Below are 14448 nucleotides of genomic sequence, written 5' to 3'. Positions count from 1 at the left end.
ATATATCTGGGATGGTAGTCTTGAGCTACACCCCTTCTGTGATGTAGGTATGATGTGTCTGGGGGTGGTCTTGGACTCCAAGGCGGGCAATTTAAAATGTCTATATAAGGGCGGACACACCTTTGTTCTGGGTCCTCCTCCTTTCCTGCGTGAGAGGGGAGCACCCTGTTGCAACAGTTCAATAAAGATCAGGCTTACGAGCTGCTTTGCTTCTCAATATTCTCTGGTTTGCCTCTGTTCTTTTCTCTGACGGATGGAGAACCTACAAAGGACTCTATAAGGGCTTTTGTGTCCCCCACAAAGGAATAAGGGATGATTTACGTTTATTACACCAGAAACTTTATTGTCAGTTAACTTACCAATCAGTCATGAACCCAAGTTACCTTGGATAGCTCAGTCGGCAGAGCGTGAAGCTCTTAATCTCAGGGTTGTGGGTTTGAGCCCCAAATGTGGGGAAAAGATTCCTGCGTTGTAGGGGTTTGGACTAGATGACCCGTGTGGTCTCTTCCAATTCTATTATTCCTTGTTTCCCTGGTGGCTTCATCCATCATTATTGTGTTTAAGCCGAGCGTCGCTTTGGCAGGGTGTGCGTACTTGTACCAGGTGCCTTAACAGTATGCAAGGTTCATGGGCGTAGACCTCAGAAATGACTGAAATGTATTTAAAAAACCCTCAATTAACTGTAGTTTTACCCTCCCCCCCCCCCCAGAAGAAGCCTGCCTCCCGTAATGTCATATTTCAGGGAGGATTTTTACCCGTGATCTCCCAATGAAGCACAACAACTTTTTAGGTGATCTCCCCAAAAATAGCTCAACAACCTTTTGCCCCCACCCCCTTAACAAAAACCCTGTCTATGCCCATGGCAACCAGGGCCGGATTTAGGTTTGATAAGGCCCTAAGCTACTGAAGGTAATGGCACCCTTTATATGTCCAGCTGTCCTTTGTCAACAAGAAATAGTCACTGTTTTTTGTGTTGAATATATGCTATATGATAATTTATGGACTTAATAGTTATCTAAAGCCATTTGTACATAAAAAATATGTATTTTATCAAAGTAATTGTTGAACTGAAATACAGTTAAGAAGAAGTATTTTAATAGTGAACTACGTTTAAGAAGAAGTATATTAATAGTGAAATAATTATTAAGCTCTAACTTAAAATGATTTTTTATTCATAACAAACTTAATAATGCAAACACATTGGCATTTGGCAATAACAAAAGTTTCTTTAGAAACACAATTTACAAAGACTCACAATCTAGTCTCTGGAAACTTGCTATAACATAAAATAATAATAGGTGAAAATATATGATGCAAACTACTAATAATTATAAACAGCAGAATGTAGGCACCCTATATACAGAAATGTGCAAACCAGTGATATTTTAGGGAGCAGGATAGCAGGAAGGGCCCATTACTTACATCACAGAAGCCTACACAACACAGAACACTGTTGCTGTATGTAGGTTTTATCTTATTTGTTTTTTATCTTATATTTTGGAAATGTGCATCCAGGGTTTTTTTTCTTTACTTTTTTCGGGGGGGCCCCCAAGAGAGTGGGGCCCTAAGCTAGAACTTGTTTAGCTTATACGTAAATCCGGCACTGATAGCAACGTTTACCTGTACTGATGGCAAGCGAAAGAAATGTCTATTTGTCTGTCGCTGTATCTGTGACCCTCGGAGACTACTTCTCCCAGCGTGCATCGCGGGACAAGGCCCGGCCTCTGCTCGCTGTGCGGCCGAACGGCCTTCTGGGAGTCGTAGTCCCCGTACCGAAGCCGCCTCGCGGCCTGGGCCCGGCGCCGGACTCCAACTTCCAGGATGCGCCTCGCAGCGCTCGGGAGGAGGCGGCGGCGGCGGCGGGGTGGCGCCAGGGCCGCCGCTTCCTCTCTCCCGGCCATTGTGAACCGGGCTGGCGGGCGGCGGGCGTTGCGGTGGCGGCGGCGGCGGCGGCGGGGCAGGAGGAGGGAATGAGCGAGGAGGAGGCGGAGGAGCCTTGCGGGAGCGCGAGGAGCTGCGGCGGCTTCCCCAGGTGAACGAATCCGCCCGCGCCCCGTTGCTAAGAGACGGGCGGGGAGGGGCGGGACGAGGGAGGGAGGCAGGAGGAGGGGAAGCCCCGCCCCCTAGAGCGCCGTTGCTAGGATACCCCTCTTGGAAGAAGCAGCGCTCGGGCCTACGCTGCCATGATAACGGGAAGGCCCAAGCGGGGCATCACCTATGGCCTGGGCAATTATGGGAGGAGGGACTCGGACAGAGGATGGGTCCCAACTAAGAGGGATGGGGTTGGGGGCGACAGCGACCCATCCTGCCTCTCCCTAGGAGTGCGCAGTCTAGAGGACAACTCTGTCTTCAGAACAATCCTGCACCTGTCTATCCAGATGCCTGTCGTGGCTGAGTCCCAAGAGGACAGGTATAGGAGCGCAGCCTTGTTGTCTGCCTTTCCCATGACCCAGATAGAGCGGCTCCATTGGTGGAGAGCAAGACCCGTAATCCCAGGGTTGTGGGTTGGAGCCCCACGTTGGGCAAAAGATTCCCGCAGTGCGAGGACGTTGGAGTACAGTGGTACCTCAGGTTACATACACTTCAGGTTACAGACTCCACTAACCCAGAAATAGTGCTTCAGGTTAAGAACTTTGCTTCAGGATGAGAACAGAAGTCGTGCTCTAGCGACGCAGCGGCAGCAGGAGGCCCCATTAGCTAAAGTGGTGCATCAGGTTAAGAACAGTTTCAGGTTAAGAACAGACCTCCGGAACGAATTAAGTACTTAACCTGAGGTACCACCGTATAGGGGACCCTCACGGTCCCTTCCCACTCCACAATTCTGTGGAAACGATTTCCTGAGACCGCACCAGCTTTCTGCATAGGGACCTTGGTGCCGCTGAGGGGCTTACATAGTAGTGTACAAGTAGGCGTACATAGAAGTGCCTCAGCAGAGATAAGCGTTAATGACTTAGTTAAGACTTACCGTATTGTAAGGGGGCACAGTGGAGCAGGAACCGGCAAGCCACTCCAGTATCCCTGCCAAGAAAACTCCATGGACAAAGACAACAGACAGGAGTGCCTGGCGTGCTCTGGTCCATGGGGTCACGAGGAGTCGGACACGACTAAACGACTAAACAACAACAAAAGGGGGCACAGAGCTGCAAGCCAGCAGCAGTTTATTTTAATGGAAGCTTGTATTATTTATTAAATTTGTATACTGCCCTATAGCCGCAGGTCTCAGGGTGGTTCACAGCATAAAATGACTAGATAGAAACGCGAGATACATAACAAAAATAAAAACAACAGGGACAATCCAATAATCCCCCCCATTTACCATTTAAATTGGCATTGGATGTCAATCAGCCAAAGGCCTGGTTACAGAGGAATATTTTTGCCTGGTGCCTAAAGGTGTGTAAAGTGGCAGGTGAGCCTCCCTGGGGAGAGCATTCCACAAATGGGGAGCTACTGAAGAAAAGGCCTGTTCTTGTGTTGCCACCCTGCAGACCTCTTGTGGAGGAGGCGCATGAAGAAGGGTCTCAGAATGATCTCAGGGTCTAGGTAGGTTCATATGGAAAGAGGTGGTCTTTGAGGTATTGCTGAAAAACACTCCCCAAGCAACACCCTTGGAACAACCATCCAAGTAGGACTGGAACCATTTGCAAAGTGGTGTCACGCACCCCTAACTTGGGACAGCTGCTTCAGAAGGATAGCAATGGTCAATGGTATCAAAAGCCACTTGAGAGGTCAAGGAGAATTAACAGGGACACATTTTCCCTGTCTCTCCTGACAGGGCGACCAAAGCTGTTTCTGTGCCAAAACTGAGCCTAGGAAACTGAGGAAATATCAGTTTCCTTCAAGAGCCCCTGGATCTGGTTCATCTTGCTCAGGAAAGGGAGATTAGGGAGATTGTATGATCAAACATTTGTTCTTCAAGTGTTCTGGAATCAGGGCTTATAAGGATTTCGGTTTTCTCAGTGGCTGTTTAGCCATCAAAGCAAAACTGAGCTTGCTTTTACCAGGAAACTTACTAACACAAAACAATGGCTGCTGCCTTTATGCTGGAGAGGAGAAGCTGTGGTCCTGCAGATGTTGTTGGATGCCATCTCTTATCAGACCCACCGGCAAGACCAGTTAGGGATGATGCGAGTTGTAGCCCCAGCAACAGGTACCCTGTCCCTACCCAATTCTATTTTTGTGAGCATCAGGCTGGCCGTTCTTGCTTTTTGTCTGATCCAGCAAGGTAACTTTTCCATTCTTCCTAAATTAGAAACCCCATGTCACTCATAAGAATGCATTGAAAGACAGTACTTATCCTGGTTAAAAGACAACAAGAGCTAAGTAATCTGCATTAAGAAATCTTTGGGGTGTAATCTTCATTTCTTTCCTGCTTTCTTATCCCTCCCGTCCTCACTAGGACCTCTGGTCCATGAAGCTGGGAGGGATGGGCTGACCTCATTGTACATTTGCTGTTGAAGGGACTTTGGCAGTAGTGAAATCTCTGTGGGAGTTTTAGAGGCTCCCACCAATGATAGAAGGTGTGTGGGGAAGAGACAAGCACATCCTTTGTTGCAGACGATGGACTCATGAAAGACAGAGAAATACTACTAGGTAAAAGGAGCTCCGGTGGAAGAGTAAGGTGGCTTCCAAGATCCAACCTTGTCTCCTTTTGACCCTCAGTATAGAGCAAATGCTGGCGTCCAACCCTGGCAAGACCCCTATCAGCCTGCTGCAGGAGTATGGGACACGCATAGGCAAAACCCCTGTGTACGATCTACTGAAAGCCGAGGGACAAGCACATCAGCCCAACTTCACCTTTCGCGTCACTGTTGGAGACATCAGCTGCACCGGTTAGTTGTGGTAAAGAACGGGAGTGTGGATAAACCAGTAGAATTTGGGCAGGGGAGGAAGAGGAGAGGAAAAGAACTCTCATATTTGGGGGTCGGATAGAGAAGATTGCATGTCTTCTACAGTCCTTCATATTTGTCTCAGCAGCAGAAAGGGGATGGAGTTTCTCCAGTTGTACTTTTGAACTGGGCCTTCTGCCTGCTTCCAGTTAACTTTGGGTTTGCACCTACTTTGAGGGGCTCCCTATAATACAAGCTCCTCTTTAGCACCTCATTGCGGGGATTTAAACCGCCGACCTTCTGATCGGAAGTCCTAGGCTCTGTGGTTTAACCCACAGCACCACCTGCGTCCCTAATACATGGTAGACGAGTCTAAAAAGCCTGGGACACAAATTTTCGCAGCCCTCTAGTGGCTATGGTGGCTCATTTACCAGAAGTATCGTACTGAGCGTTATCTTTGGAAGTGTATACTCAATTCTGACCCAACTAAGCCTCCTAGAGCAAAATATGCACCAGGCCTTATAGACTCGTCTACCCATGTACTATCTGAAACCAAAGGGGCACATTGGTTTCCAGATGTGGAATATATTGGCATTATCTTCAGCTCTCCTTCCCCACTATGTTTTGCTTTTCCAACTACAGTTGAGCTCAAAGCAGCCCACCATAATAACAATAGCTGTAAAAATTAACAAGCGCTAACCGTAATCATAATCGTATCAAGAGCACAGTAGCATGTAAACAAAGCAAAAACAAAATCAATTCATCAATCAATCAACACAATTCAGTGTAAACACAGAGTGATTCAAAATATCTGCCCTGTGCCAGTTGACTTACTCTCTCTGCAAAGGGGCTTCTTAACCCACCAGCGCGGCAGCAGCAGCACATTCCAAGGTAGTTTTTCTGGGTTGTAGTCTGGCCACAACTGGAGGTTACCAGGTTGGAGAAGGGTGTCCTGACTCACTACACCTAACTCACTTCTAGATTTGGGTAGTAGAATGCAGGAGATGCTAGTTTCTAGACTTCTTTTTGTAACCTGTTTGGTACCCTCTTCCTCTCAGAACCTGGGACCCTGAGCTGCTTGTTTGTTCTGTCACACTCACCAGATGTCCTCACAGGGTGGGTTTCTCACTGCTGGGCTCTTGGCAGCTTTTCTTGGAGAGCTCATTGGCCTACTGTCAGCTGACCATCAAGAGAACAGGATGCTGGACTAGTTGCTCCATTAACTTGACCCAGCAGACTCTTCTTAGAAAGTCATGCAGAGCTGTAACAAGATATAATCAAGAGGCAGATTAGGGCAAGGGTGGAGCCGCAGGCTTTGAAGGGAGCCTCCACCTAGACTTGGCTGACACTGCTTCTCAGGTGACAGTTGAGTTGCCAAGGCCTGATTGTGATGTCATACATAGCTGCAATGACAGATTCTTCATGTGGTTTGAACAGCCTTGCTAAAGCCCAGCATTTTCCCCTGATGATACTGCTACTCTTTGCCTACATACATGGCACCTGCCCCAACAAGCAATAATACCACAATTTCTACCCCTTTATTCCATGATTTTTCACAACTACTTTCACTACTATTTCACTTGTCTTTTTTCTTTCGCCGTGATTTTAATATGAATTAGCCTCACACTGTTATATTACTATTATCAGCCGGAGTGGCTTAGATCCTGCAAAAGGCACTCACAGCCCCTTCTTCTCTCTAGCCTGTCATTAACATTTAACTTCAGCAGGGGTGGGAGTGAATTTGTAGGAATTAAATTTTACTCTCAGTGACTGGACGGTCATAGTTCATTTTACTTTTTTAGACGCTACTTCTAAATGTGCATGTTTGCTTAACTTGGAAGCACGTTCCCTCATATCTTAACTGTCTGTGGAGGCATGGAAGTGCATGGGGATGTAGGAGAAAGAGTGAGCTTTCAAGCACCACCCTCTTCCCACTCTGCTTGTTGTTGCAGTTCACAGTGGCATATAGTACGGAATGCTGTTGCAAATGAGATGCAGCGCTGTGCTCTGTCCATGTGCTGCATTTGTGAAAAATACCAGCACAGTGACACTTTGCAAACAAAAGGAGCTTCAGTGCGGATTGCACCTGGATCTGGGCGGCCTGGAAGTCCCATATATGCTACCTTCCATTATGGAAGGAAGGCCGGGATATAAATAAGTTTCTCTGTTTGCCCTTCCGAGTTGCCCTTGCATCCTTGTGTCCCGACTCGCTTTCTCTCCCTTCTCCTGTCCTTAGGCCAAGGCCCTAGCAAAAAAGCAGCCAAGCACAAGGCAGCAGAGGTGGCACTCCGGCTTCTCAAGGGAGGAAACATGTTGGAGCCAGCAGCAGTGGAAGAAGCCAGGTAAGGGCTATGCACAGTCTGTACAAAAGGCTGGAATCCCCCCTTCTCCCATGCACTTATTAGAAAATGAAATCCCCAGGGAATCTTCGGTCTACAACATCCTCTCTAGTTGCTTACTGTCTATGAAAGGTAATTTGCGGGCAGTTAGGACAAAGAGGTTGTTGATAAGTAAGCCAGTAAGTGCTGGCTTAGTGTCACGTGCAAACCAGGCCAATAAGGGACAGAAACTTTAAAAGAAGAAGAAGTTGAAATCTGTGGTTTGCATTCCGTGATGCAAATCAAGCAGCACAGTCACAGGTGCACAGATTGCGCACAGTCATGGGAACAGGAGAGTTCAGCATTGAGCATTGTTGCACAGGCCTCTGTGGTTGAGGGAAGTTTGGGTGGAGGGAGCCTTGCTAGAGAACAGGAAGGGCCTGCACCCGAGTTCCGGGGGATGACACGGGAGCAGTCTCTCATTTTGGGAAGTTTCTTCCACTGCATGCGCTCCTGCTACTGAGCGTGCTTTAATTTTGTCACCTTGTATTCCGAAGCTCTCCTTTTTCTCTAGAGCCCTTGGCTCAGACCACCGCTCCAGTCAACGCGCCTGTACCCACCTTGCCGGTTACGTCTCCCAGGTAATGGGATGGAAGCGAAAGACAAAAGCACAAGGACTGGGCTGCCCAGAGTCCTCTGGCTGTTTCTCATGCACCCAAATTTCCCCATAGGCCACCAGTGCATACTGGAACAAGCTGGTGCCTGCGGCAGGTCCTTCCCTTGTGTCTGACCTTGCTCCCCCCCCCAGTGGTTTTCCCATAGGCTGCAGAGCATCAGCTTGGGTGTGGGGTGGGTACACATTCCAGCAGGTATTCTACACTCAAAATAATAATAATAATAATAATAATAATAATAATAATAATAATTTATTATTTATACCCCACCCATCTGGCTGGGTTTCCCCAGCCACTCTGGGCGGCTTCCAACAGAACACTAAAATACAATAACCTATTAAACATTAAAAGCTTCCCTAAACAGGGCTGCCTTCAGATGCCTTCTAAAAGTCAGATACAGTGGTACCTTAGGTTAAGAACTTAATTCGTTTTGGAGGTACGTTCTTAACCTGAAACCTGAAGTTTGGTAGTTATTTTTCTCTTTGACATCTGGTGGGAGGGCGTTCCACAGGGCGGGTGCCACTACCGCGAAGGCCCTCTGCCTGGTTCCCTGTAACTTGGCTTCTCGTAGCGAGGGAACTGCCAGAAGGCCCTCGGCGCTGGACCTCAGTGTCTGGGCAGAACGATGGAGGTGGAGATGCTACAGGAGGGGAAGTAAAAGATCTTGCTTGCCCCTGGAGACACAGGCTATGGGTGGCTGTGTGGTGGTTAGTAGGAAGACCCCCTTTCAGTCTACCATCAATTCCCCTCTTGACACTGATTGGAGGAGGGTCCATGCCTTGCCCTACAGTGGAGCACCAACTAGGCCTGGGTGATGTATCGATACATTGTCCAGGACTGGTTTGAGGGCCAGAGTACAATCGCACCATCACCCTACAGTATATCGTGGATGGGGCTTACCTGTGCCTTACCTTCTCAGGCTGCTGCCTCCTTCCTCCCTGTGCTGGGCGTTGGCGGTGGAGGGAGCTGTGGTGGTTTCACCCCGGCACCTTGCGGGGCTGATCTTCCTTTTCAACACTGCAATGTATCGCTATAGCATGAGGTTTAGGTGGTGATACGTTGCGATGTCGAAAAGCCGACATCGCCCAGCTCTAGCGCCAGTTGTAGGCGAGGCTCTCTTTGACGAGGCCGCTTCTCAGCTTCCCCTCCCCAGAAGGGCTCCTATGTTCCCCTACCTCTGCCTACTTTGTAGCGTTCGTATTTGGGTCAGCAGAACCACCAGGGAGAATCCTTCACCTTGTGTCCTCTTTTTACCTAGAAGTTCCGCAATGGACATGAAGTCCCCAGTATCACCACAGCAGTCGGAGTGCAACCCGGTTGGCGCCCTGCAGGTAGGTCGCTCTCTTAGCTGTGACTTCCTTCAGCCCCAAGCGCTTACAGGAGGAGGGGTATTGGTGAGTAAGCTTAGTCGGAAGTTGGTAGATCCACACTTTGCCCTACAGGCGAAAGGGTACTTCCCAGCAGCACCTTGTCCTACTGATCGCCTGTTTCATTCCCCACCCCCTTCTTCTAGTTGCTTGTTTGGTGGCGCTGTGGGTTAAACCACAGAGCCTAGGGCTTGCCGATCAGAAGGTTGGCAGTTCGAATCCCCGTGACGGGGTGAGCTCCCGTTGCTCGGTCTCTGCTCCTGCCAACCTAGCAGTTCGAAAGCACGTCAAAGTGCAAGTAGATAAATAGGTACCGCTCCGGCAGGAAGGTAAACAGCGTTTCCATGCGCTGCTCTGGTTTGCCAGAAGCGGCTTAGTCATGCTGGCCACATGACCCGGAAGCTGTACGCTGGCTCCCTCAGCCAGTAAAGCGAGATGAGCGTCGCAACCCCAGAGTCGTCCGTGACTGGACCTAATGGTCAGGGGTCCCTTTACCTTTTTAAGGCTACCCTAAAGTCCTGGTTTTGGAATGCAAGCTGGCATCCCAAAGGGAAAATTTGGTGTCACCACCAGCACTTTTTCAAAAGTCTCTTTGGTATGGGAGCAGCTTTTGAAGCCATATAAGTTAGGCATGCTTGGATGTACACACAAAGCTTTTTTGCTCGTGGAATTTAGGATAGGAAGAACATGTATTTGCTGTAGCTCTGGAACGAAATTGGGCACACCCACCTCCAAGTGGATTCCAAACAGAGGTGACAAACAGGATTTTGAGCAGAAGCCTTGACGCTGTAAGCAGAATGCTGCTCCCATTTGCTGCATCATTCAGAACTACTAATAGTCTGTAGGTCTGTATCCACTCACCTTTTGGCAAACCACTCTCAGATCCCAATATGACTGTATAGCAAGGCTTCAGTACCCAGTCTTGATTTTCCTCCCAGTTACACTTTACAGCCCAAACCTACGTATGTGCTTTCTCCGGAAATAAGTACTGCCTAATTTAATTGGGCTTATACCCAAACTGCAGCTTTAGATGCTTCTACTGCAATGGTAGTGTCCTGAGCTGCCATTCCCTCTAGGGATCCAGGCACAGAAAGGAAGAGGCGAGTGCTTTTCTAAAGCTGTCTCTCTCTCTCTCCAGGAGCTGGTGGTGCAGAAGGGCTGGCGGCTCCCCGAATACACCGTCACTCAGGAGTCAGGGCCAGCGCACCGCAAGGAATTCACCATGACCTGCCGGGTTGAAAGGTTCATTGAAATAGGTGCGGCATCCGCAGACTTGCGCCCCCATCTGCTCATGCTTTTAAACTGTTTGTGATTTGCAGTGCCCTGTGCGTGATTGGAAGTTTTCCCATAAAGGCTCCTTAGAACTTAGGAGGCAAGGGCCAATGCATCTGACAAGAGGAATGCAGGAAATCAGAGGGAAAGCATTGAGCTGTAGCCAGAGAGGACTTGGGAGACTATGATCTGGGCTGTAAGGACCAGGAGTGCACAACTGCAGTCCCCTGGGCCAAGTGTGGCAGCTCTGCAAGCACTCAAGTTAGGCTCCCCGTTTGGCTGCAAAGCTTCTGCACCAAGGAAAGACAGAACCCCACACCATTTGCAAGAGGACAAGCTGTGTCAGTTATGTAAAAACATGCTCTTTAACAGCTGCTGTTGTGCTTTCTGCGTCAGGCAGGCTGGATGGGCTGCAAGGCAGGATCAATGCACAGGAGCTAAAAAAACAACAGTCAGGCTTGATGGGGGAAGCCTGAGGGAATCGGGAAGAGGTGTAGGCTCTTGCAGTCCCCTTGCACCCCAGGCTGCCCCCCACCCTTCTCTGCCCTCTCCTCTTTCAACATATCACAGCCCCCTTCCCGATCACCTTTTCGCCATTTCTTCTCTCTCTAGGCAGCGGCACCTCCAAAAAACTGGCCAAGCGCAACGCTGCAGCCAAGATGCTGGTGCGGATTCATAACGTGCCTCTGGACCCGCGAGAGGGCAGTGAGGCTGAAATGGAGGAAGACCAGTTCTCTATCGTGAGTCTGAGCGGTGGGGAGAGAAGCCAGAGTCGGGCAGCCGTACATGAGCTTATTATGCAGCTTGCTGATGGGGCCTGAAAGGCTTTGCAGAAACTGGGAACTTGCTCCAAAGAGGGGAGCAGCCTCTTCGGCAAATTAAGCAAGAAGTAGCGATGGCCACTAACTTGGATGGCTTTGTAAGAAAATTAGATAAATTCATGGAGGATAAGGCTCCATCAGTGGCTGCTCGATGTGATGGTCTCCACCAAATCCCTTGGAAGTCCCACCTTGGGAACCCCAAAAACATCTTGAGGGCCACAGTTCCCCCATCCCTGGGTTAGGATGAAGCTGTGGCCACGAGAGTTGCTTGAGGAAACTTGCAGAGGTTGTGGCCTCTCGCTTCTTGGTCAGCACCACCTGGGAAGGCAGGGAGGGAGCTGTGCCTTGCTGAGAATGATGGAAGGTGTGCAGCCAGAAGAGACATCCAACCTGTGTTTGATCTTTCTCTCTTCCACTCTTCAGATTGCAGGAACCAAGGTGGATGGAGTAAAGGGTCGGGGGTCTGGCTGCACCTGGGACTCTCTGCGCAACTCAGTGGGGGAGAAGATCCTGCACCTCAAAAGCCATCCCCTGGGAGTGCTGAATGCTGGGTTCTGCAGCCTCTTGCAGGAGCTGTCTGAAGAACAGAGCTTTGATATTAGCTACCTTGACATCGGTAAATAATGAGGCACAGGGGAGGGGGAGGAATTGCTTTCCTTGAGAGAACGGCCAGACCCTAACTTTTCCGAAAGGCCCCCTGCGTATGTGTGCATCCTTATTGATTTGAATGTGCGAAAATTTATATTTTCTGCTTGCAAGTTGAGCCGTCAAGTGACCCCAAAAAAACACCCAGAAGTACCCCAACAAGTGGAAAGCTACCCACATGACCACTCACGAAACACTCAAGAAAATAACCTGGGAGGAGCTTGGATTCTATCTCAGTAATCCACTGCAGGGCAAGCAAAGGCTTTGGTCAGGGCGCAAGCTAGACTTGGGGACAGAACTTTGGCATTCATCAGTTTACCAGGTGTGGTGAAGCCCACAGCCTATGGACCACATAAGCCCACATTGCAAGGTATTTTGTGGCTTCCAGGGACTCTCCACCCCCATTTCTTATTTTCTAAAATAACTAAAAATAAGATGTTATTGTGCCTCTGCCCTTTTGTCTTCCTCATGGTTATGTGCTGAGAACCCTGCCAAGTCCCTCTCCCCACATGAAAGGGAACTGACAGATGACTTACATTAATATCTGCTGTAGCATCATTACTTGCCCAGCACTGGGTCATGGGGGCCTGACTCCAGCCATATAAGGCCAGTTGCCCTGTGGGAATGAAAAGGGAAGTGAGCTGCGACATCCCAATTTATGCCAGCCTGTGAATCAACAGTTCCTTATGCCTCCATACATCCGCTATCCCCAGACTTGAGCATTAGGAAATGTGCACATTTTGCTTTCCTCTTGCTCTGCTGTGCTTTAATCCGCAGATGCTGAATTTGAATTAAATTGAATTCTTCCATTTGAAGAACCAACCTGTTTTAATCTTCATAGAATTGCAGAGTTGGAAGGGACCCTAAGGGTCATCTAGTCCAGCCCCCTGCAGTGCAGGAAACACGACTAAAGCATCCCTGACAGTTGGCCATCCAAGCTCTGCTTAAAAACCTCCAAGGAAGGAGAGTCCACAACCTCCCGAGGGAGACCGTTCCACCTTCAAATAGCTCTTACTGTCAGAATTTTTTTCCTGATGTTTAGTTGGAATCTCCTTTCTTGTACCTTGAATCCATTGGTTTGAGTCCTACCTCAAGAGCAGGAGAAAACAAGCTTGCTCCATCTTCCATGTGACAGCCCTTAAGATGTCTGAAGATGGCAGTCAGATTTCCTCTCAGTCTTTCAGGCTAAACATATCCAGCTCCTTCGACTGTTCCTCATATGGCTTGGTTTCCAGGCCCTTGGCCATCTTGGCTGCCCTCCTCTGCTCACGTTCCAGCTTGGCAGTATTCTTCTTAAATCGTGGAACCCAGAATTGGACATGGTATTCCAGCTGTGTTCTGACCAAGGCAGAATACAGTAGGACTGACGTCCCTTGATCTGGACGCTATATTTCCGTAGATGTAGCCAGGAATAACATTAGCTTTTTTTGCTGCTGCATCACACTGTTGACTTATGTTAAGCTTGTGGTCCACCAAGACCCCTAGATCCTTTTCACATGTAGAAAGTTAGTAAAGGTAAAGGGACCCCTGACCATTAGGTCCAGTCGCGGACGACTCTGGGGTTGCGGCGCTCAACTCGCTTTATTGGCCGAGGGAGCCGGCATACAGCTTCCGGGTCATGTGGCCAGCATGACTAAGCCGCTTCTGGCAAAACCAGAGCAGTGCACGGAAATGCCATTTATCTTCCTGCCAGAGCGGTACCTATTTATCTACTTGCACTTGGACATGCTTTTGAACTGTTAGGTTGGCAGGAGCAGGGACCAAGCAACGGGAGCTCACCCTGTTGCGGGGATTTGAACCGCCGACCTTCTGATCGGCAAGTCCTAGGCTCTGTGGTTTAACCCACAGTGCCACCTGCGTCCCTTAAAGTTAGTATCCACCTTGAACTTTCCAGACAGAGAAGGCTGTACACAGAGATGTTGTTTTGCTGGCCTGGATGATGCGGTACCTTTTCTCTTCCTACAGATGAGATGAGTTTAAGCGGCCTGTACCAGTGCCTGGTGGAGCTCTCAACACAGCCAACCACAGTGTGCCACGGCTCAGCCATGTCCCGCCATGCTGCGCGTGCAGATGCTGCCCGCAATGCCCTTCAGTACCTGAAGATCATGGCAGGGGGCAAGTGAGGCCACACGGAAGACTCTGGGCACCCGCGATTCCTCAAAACAGCTTGTCTCCATCTTCCAGCCTGCTAAAGGATGTACCCTTATTTTTGCCCATCGTTTATGGGCAGGGGCACCGACCTCCCTGATGTTCTGTGGAGGGTGGAGAGGGGGCTGTGCTTCAAAACTGAATTCAAGACTCGGAGAGGGGTTTGCTGTACTTGCAGCAGAGACTAGGCTCGCAGAGACTTGTAGCTCTGAGCGCTAAGTGCCGGGGGGGGGGGCTGCTGGGAGGTCAGGGTAGTCCCACCTCTGTGTCACCTGATGCCAGTCACCTTGTTTTTTTCCTCGTTGTGGAGGGACAAACACTGACCATTTCTGCCATAACTGGGAGTTGCAATAAACCAGATTTTTTTTTATAAGAAA

At 49.3% G+C, this 14448-nt stretch overlaps 2 protein-coding genes across 6 annotated transcripts in view; one reads left to right on the top strand and one right to left on the bottom strand.

Annotated features, from left to right (window-relative positions):
• LOC308471062 (pleckstrin homology domain-containing family A member 3-like) overlaps nt 1-7052 on the bottom strand; it is a 26077-nt gene extending 19025 nt beyond the window's left edge. Inside the window, exon 1 of one of the 3 annotated variants that reach the window (XM_080994987.1) lies at nt 5927-7052. The gene's annotated coding sequence lies outside the window, so the exon portion shown is untranslated. The other 2 variants (XM_080994986.1, XM_080994988.1) reach the window with 2 other exon arrangements.
• Nucleotides 1890-14448, top strand: TARBP2 (TARBP2 subunit of RISC loading complex). Of its 3 annotated transcripts, none has more exons than XM_080994730.1 (9): nt 1890-2032; nt 4660-4829; nt 7063-7168; nt 7702-7785; nt 9080-9149; nt 10324-10441; nt 11070-11197; nt 11702-11894; nt 13889-14448. In XM_080994730.1, the coding sequence occupies exons 1-9, from the start codon at nt 1971-1973 to the stop codon at nt 14044-14046; spliced, it is 1089 nt and encodes a 362-aa protein (XP_080850856.1). In that variant the 5' UTR covers nt 1890-1970; the 3' UTR covers nt 14047-14448. The 3 variants fall into 3 exon arrangements, with proteins under 3 accessions (XP_080850856.1, XP_080850855.1, XP_080850857.1); XM_080994729.1 differs by having other exon boundaries at nt 9077-9149; XM_080994731.1 differs by lacking the exon at nt 1890-2032 and adding an exon at nt 2118-2410 and having other exon boundaries at nt 9077-9149.

Source organism: Podarcis pityusensis, assembly GCF_964106645.2.
Source record: "Podarcis pityusensis genome assembly, chromosome: 2".
Taxonomy (NCBI): domain Eukaryota; kingdom Metazoa; phylum Chordata; class Lepidosauria; order Squamata; family Lacertidae; genus Podarcis; species Podarcis pityusensis.
The sequence above is the reverse complement of the archived record's forward strand: the minus strand, read 5'-3'. Positions and strand labels throughout refer to the sequence as shown.

What these genes read in the sequence shown, in the direction of transcription:
- TARBP2 (XM_080994731.1), top strand. Translation starts at nt 2,184, where the DNA reads ATGATAACGGGAAGGCCCAAGCGGGGCATCACCTATGGCCTGGGCAAT. An exon ending in GCTGAGTCCCAAGAGGACAG is followed by an intron (nt 2,411 to 4,659) that starts GTATAGGAGCGC and finishes TTTGACCCTCAG; the next exon opens with TATAGAGCAAATGCTGGCGT. An exon ending in TATTAGCTACCTTGACATCG is followed by an intron (nt 11,895 to 13,888) that starts GTAAATAATGAG and finishes CTCTTCCTACAG; the next exon opens with ATGAGATGAGTTTAAGCGGC.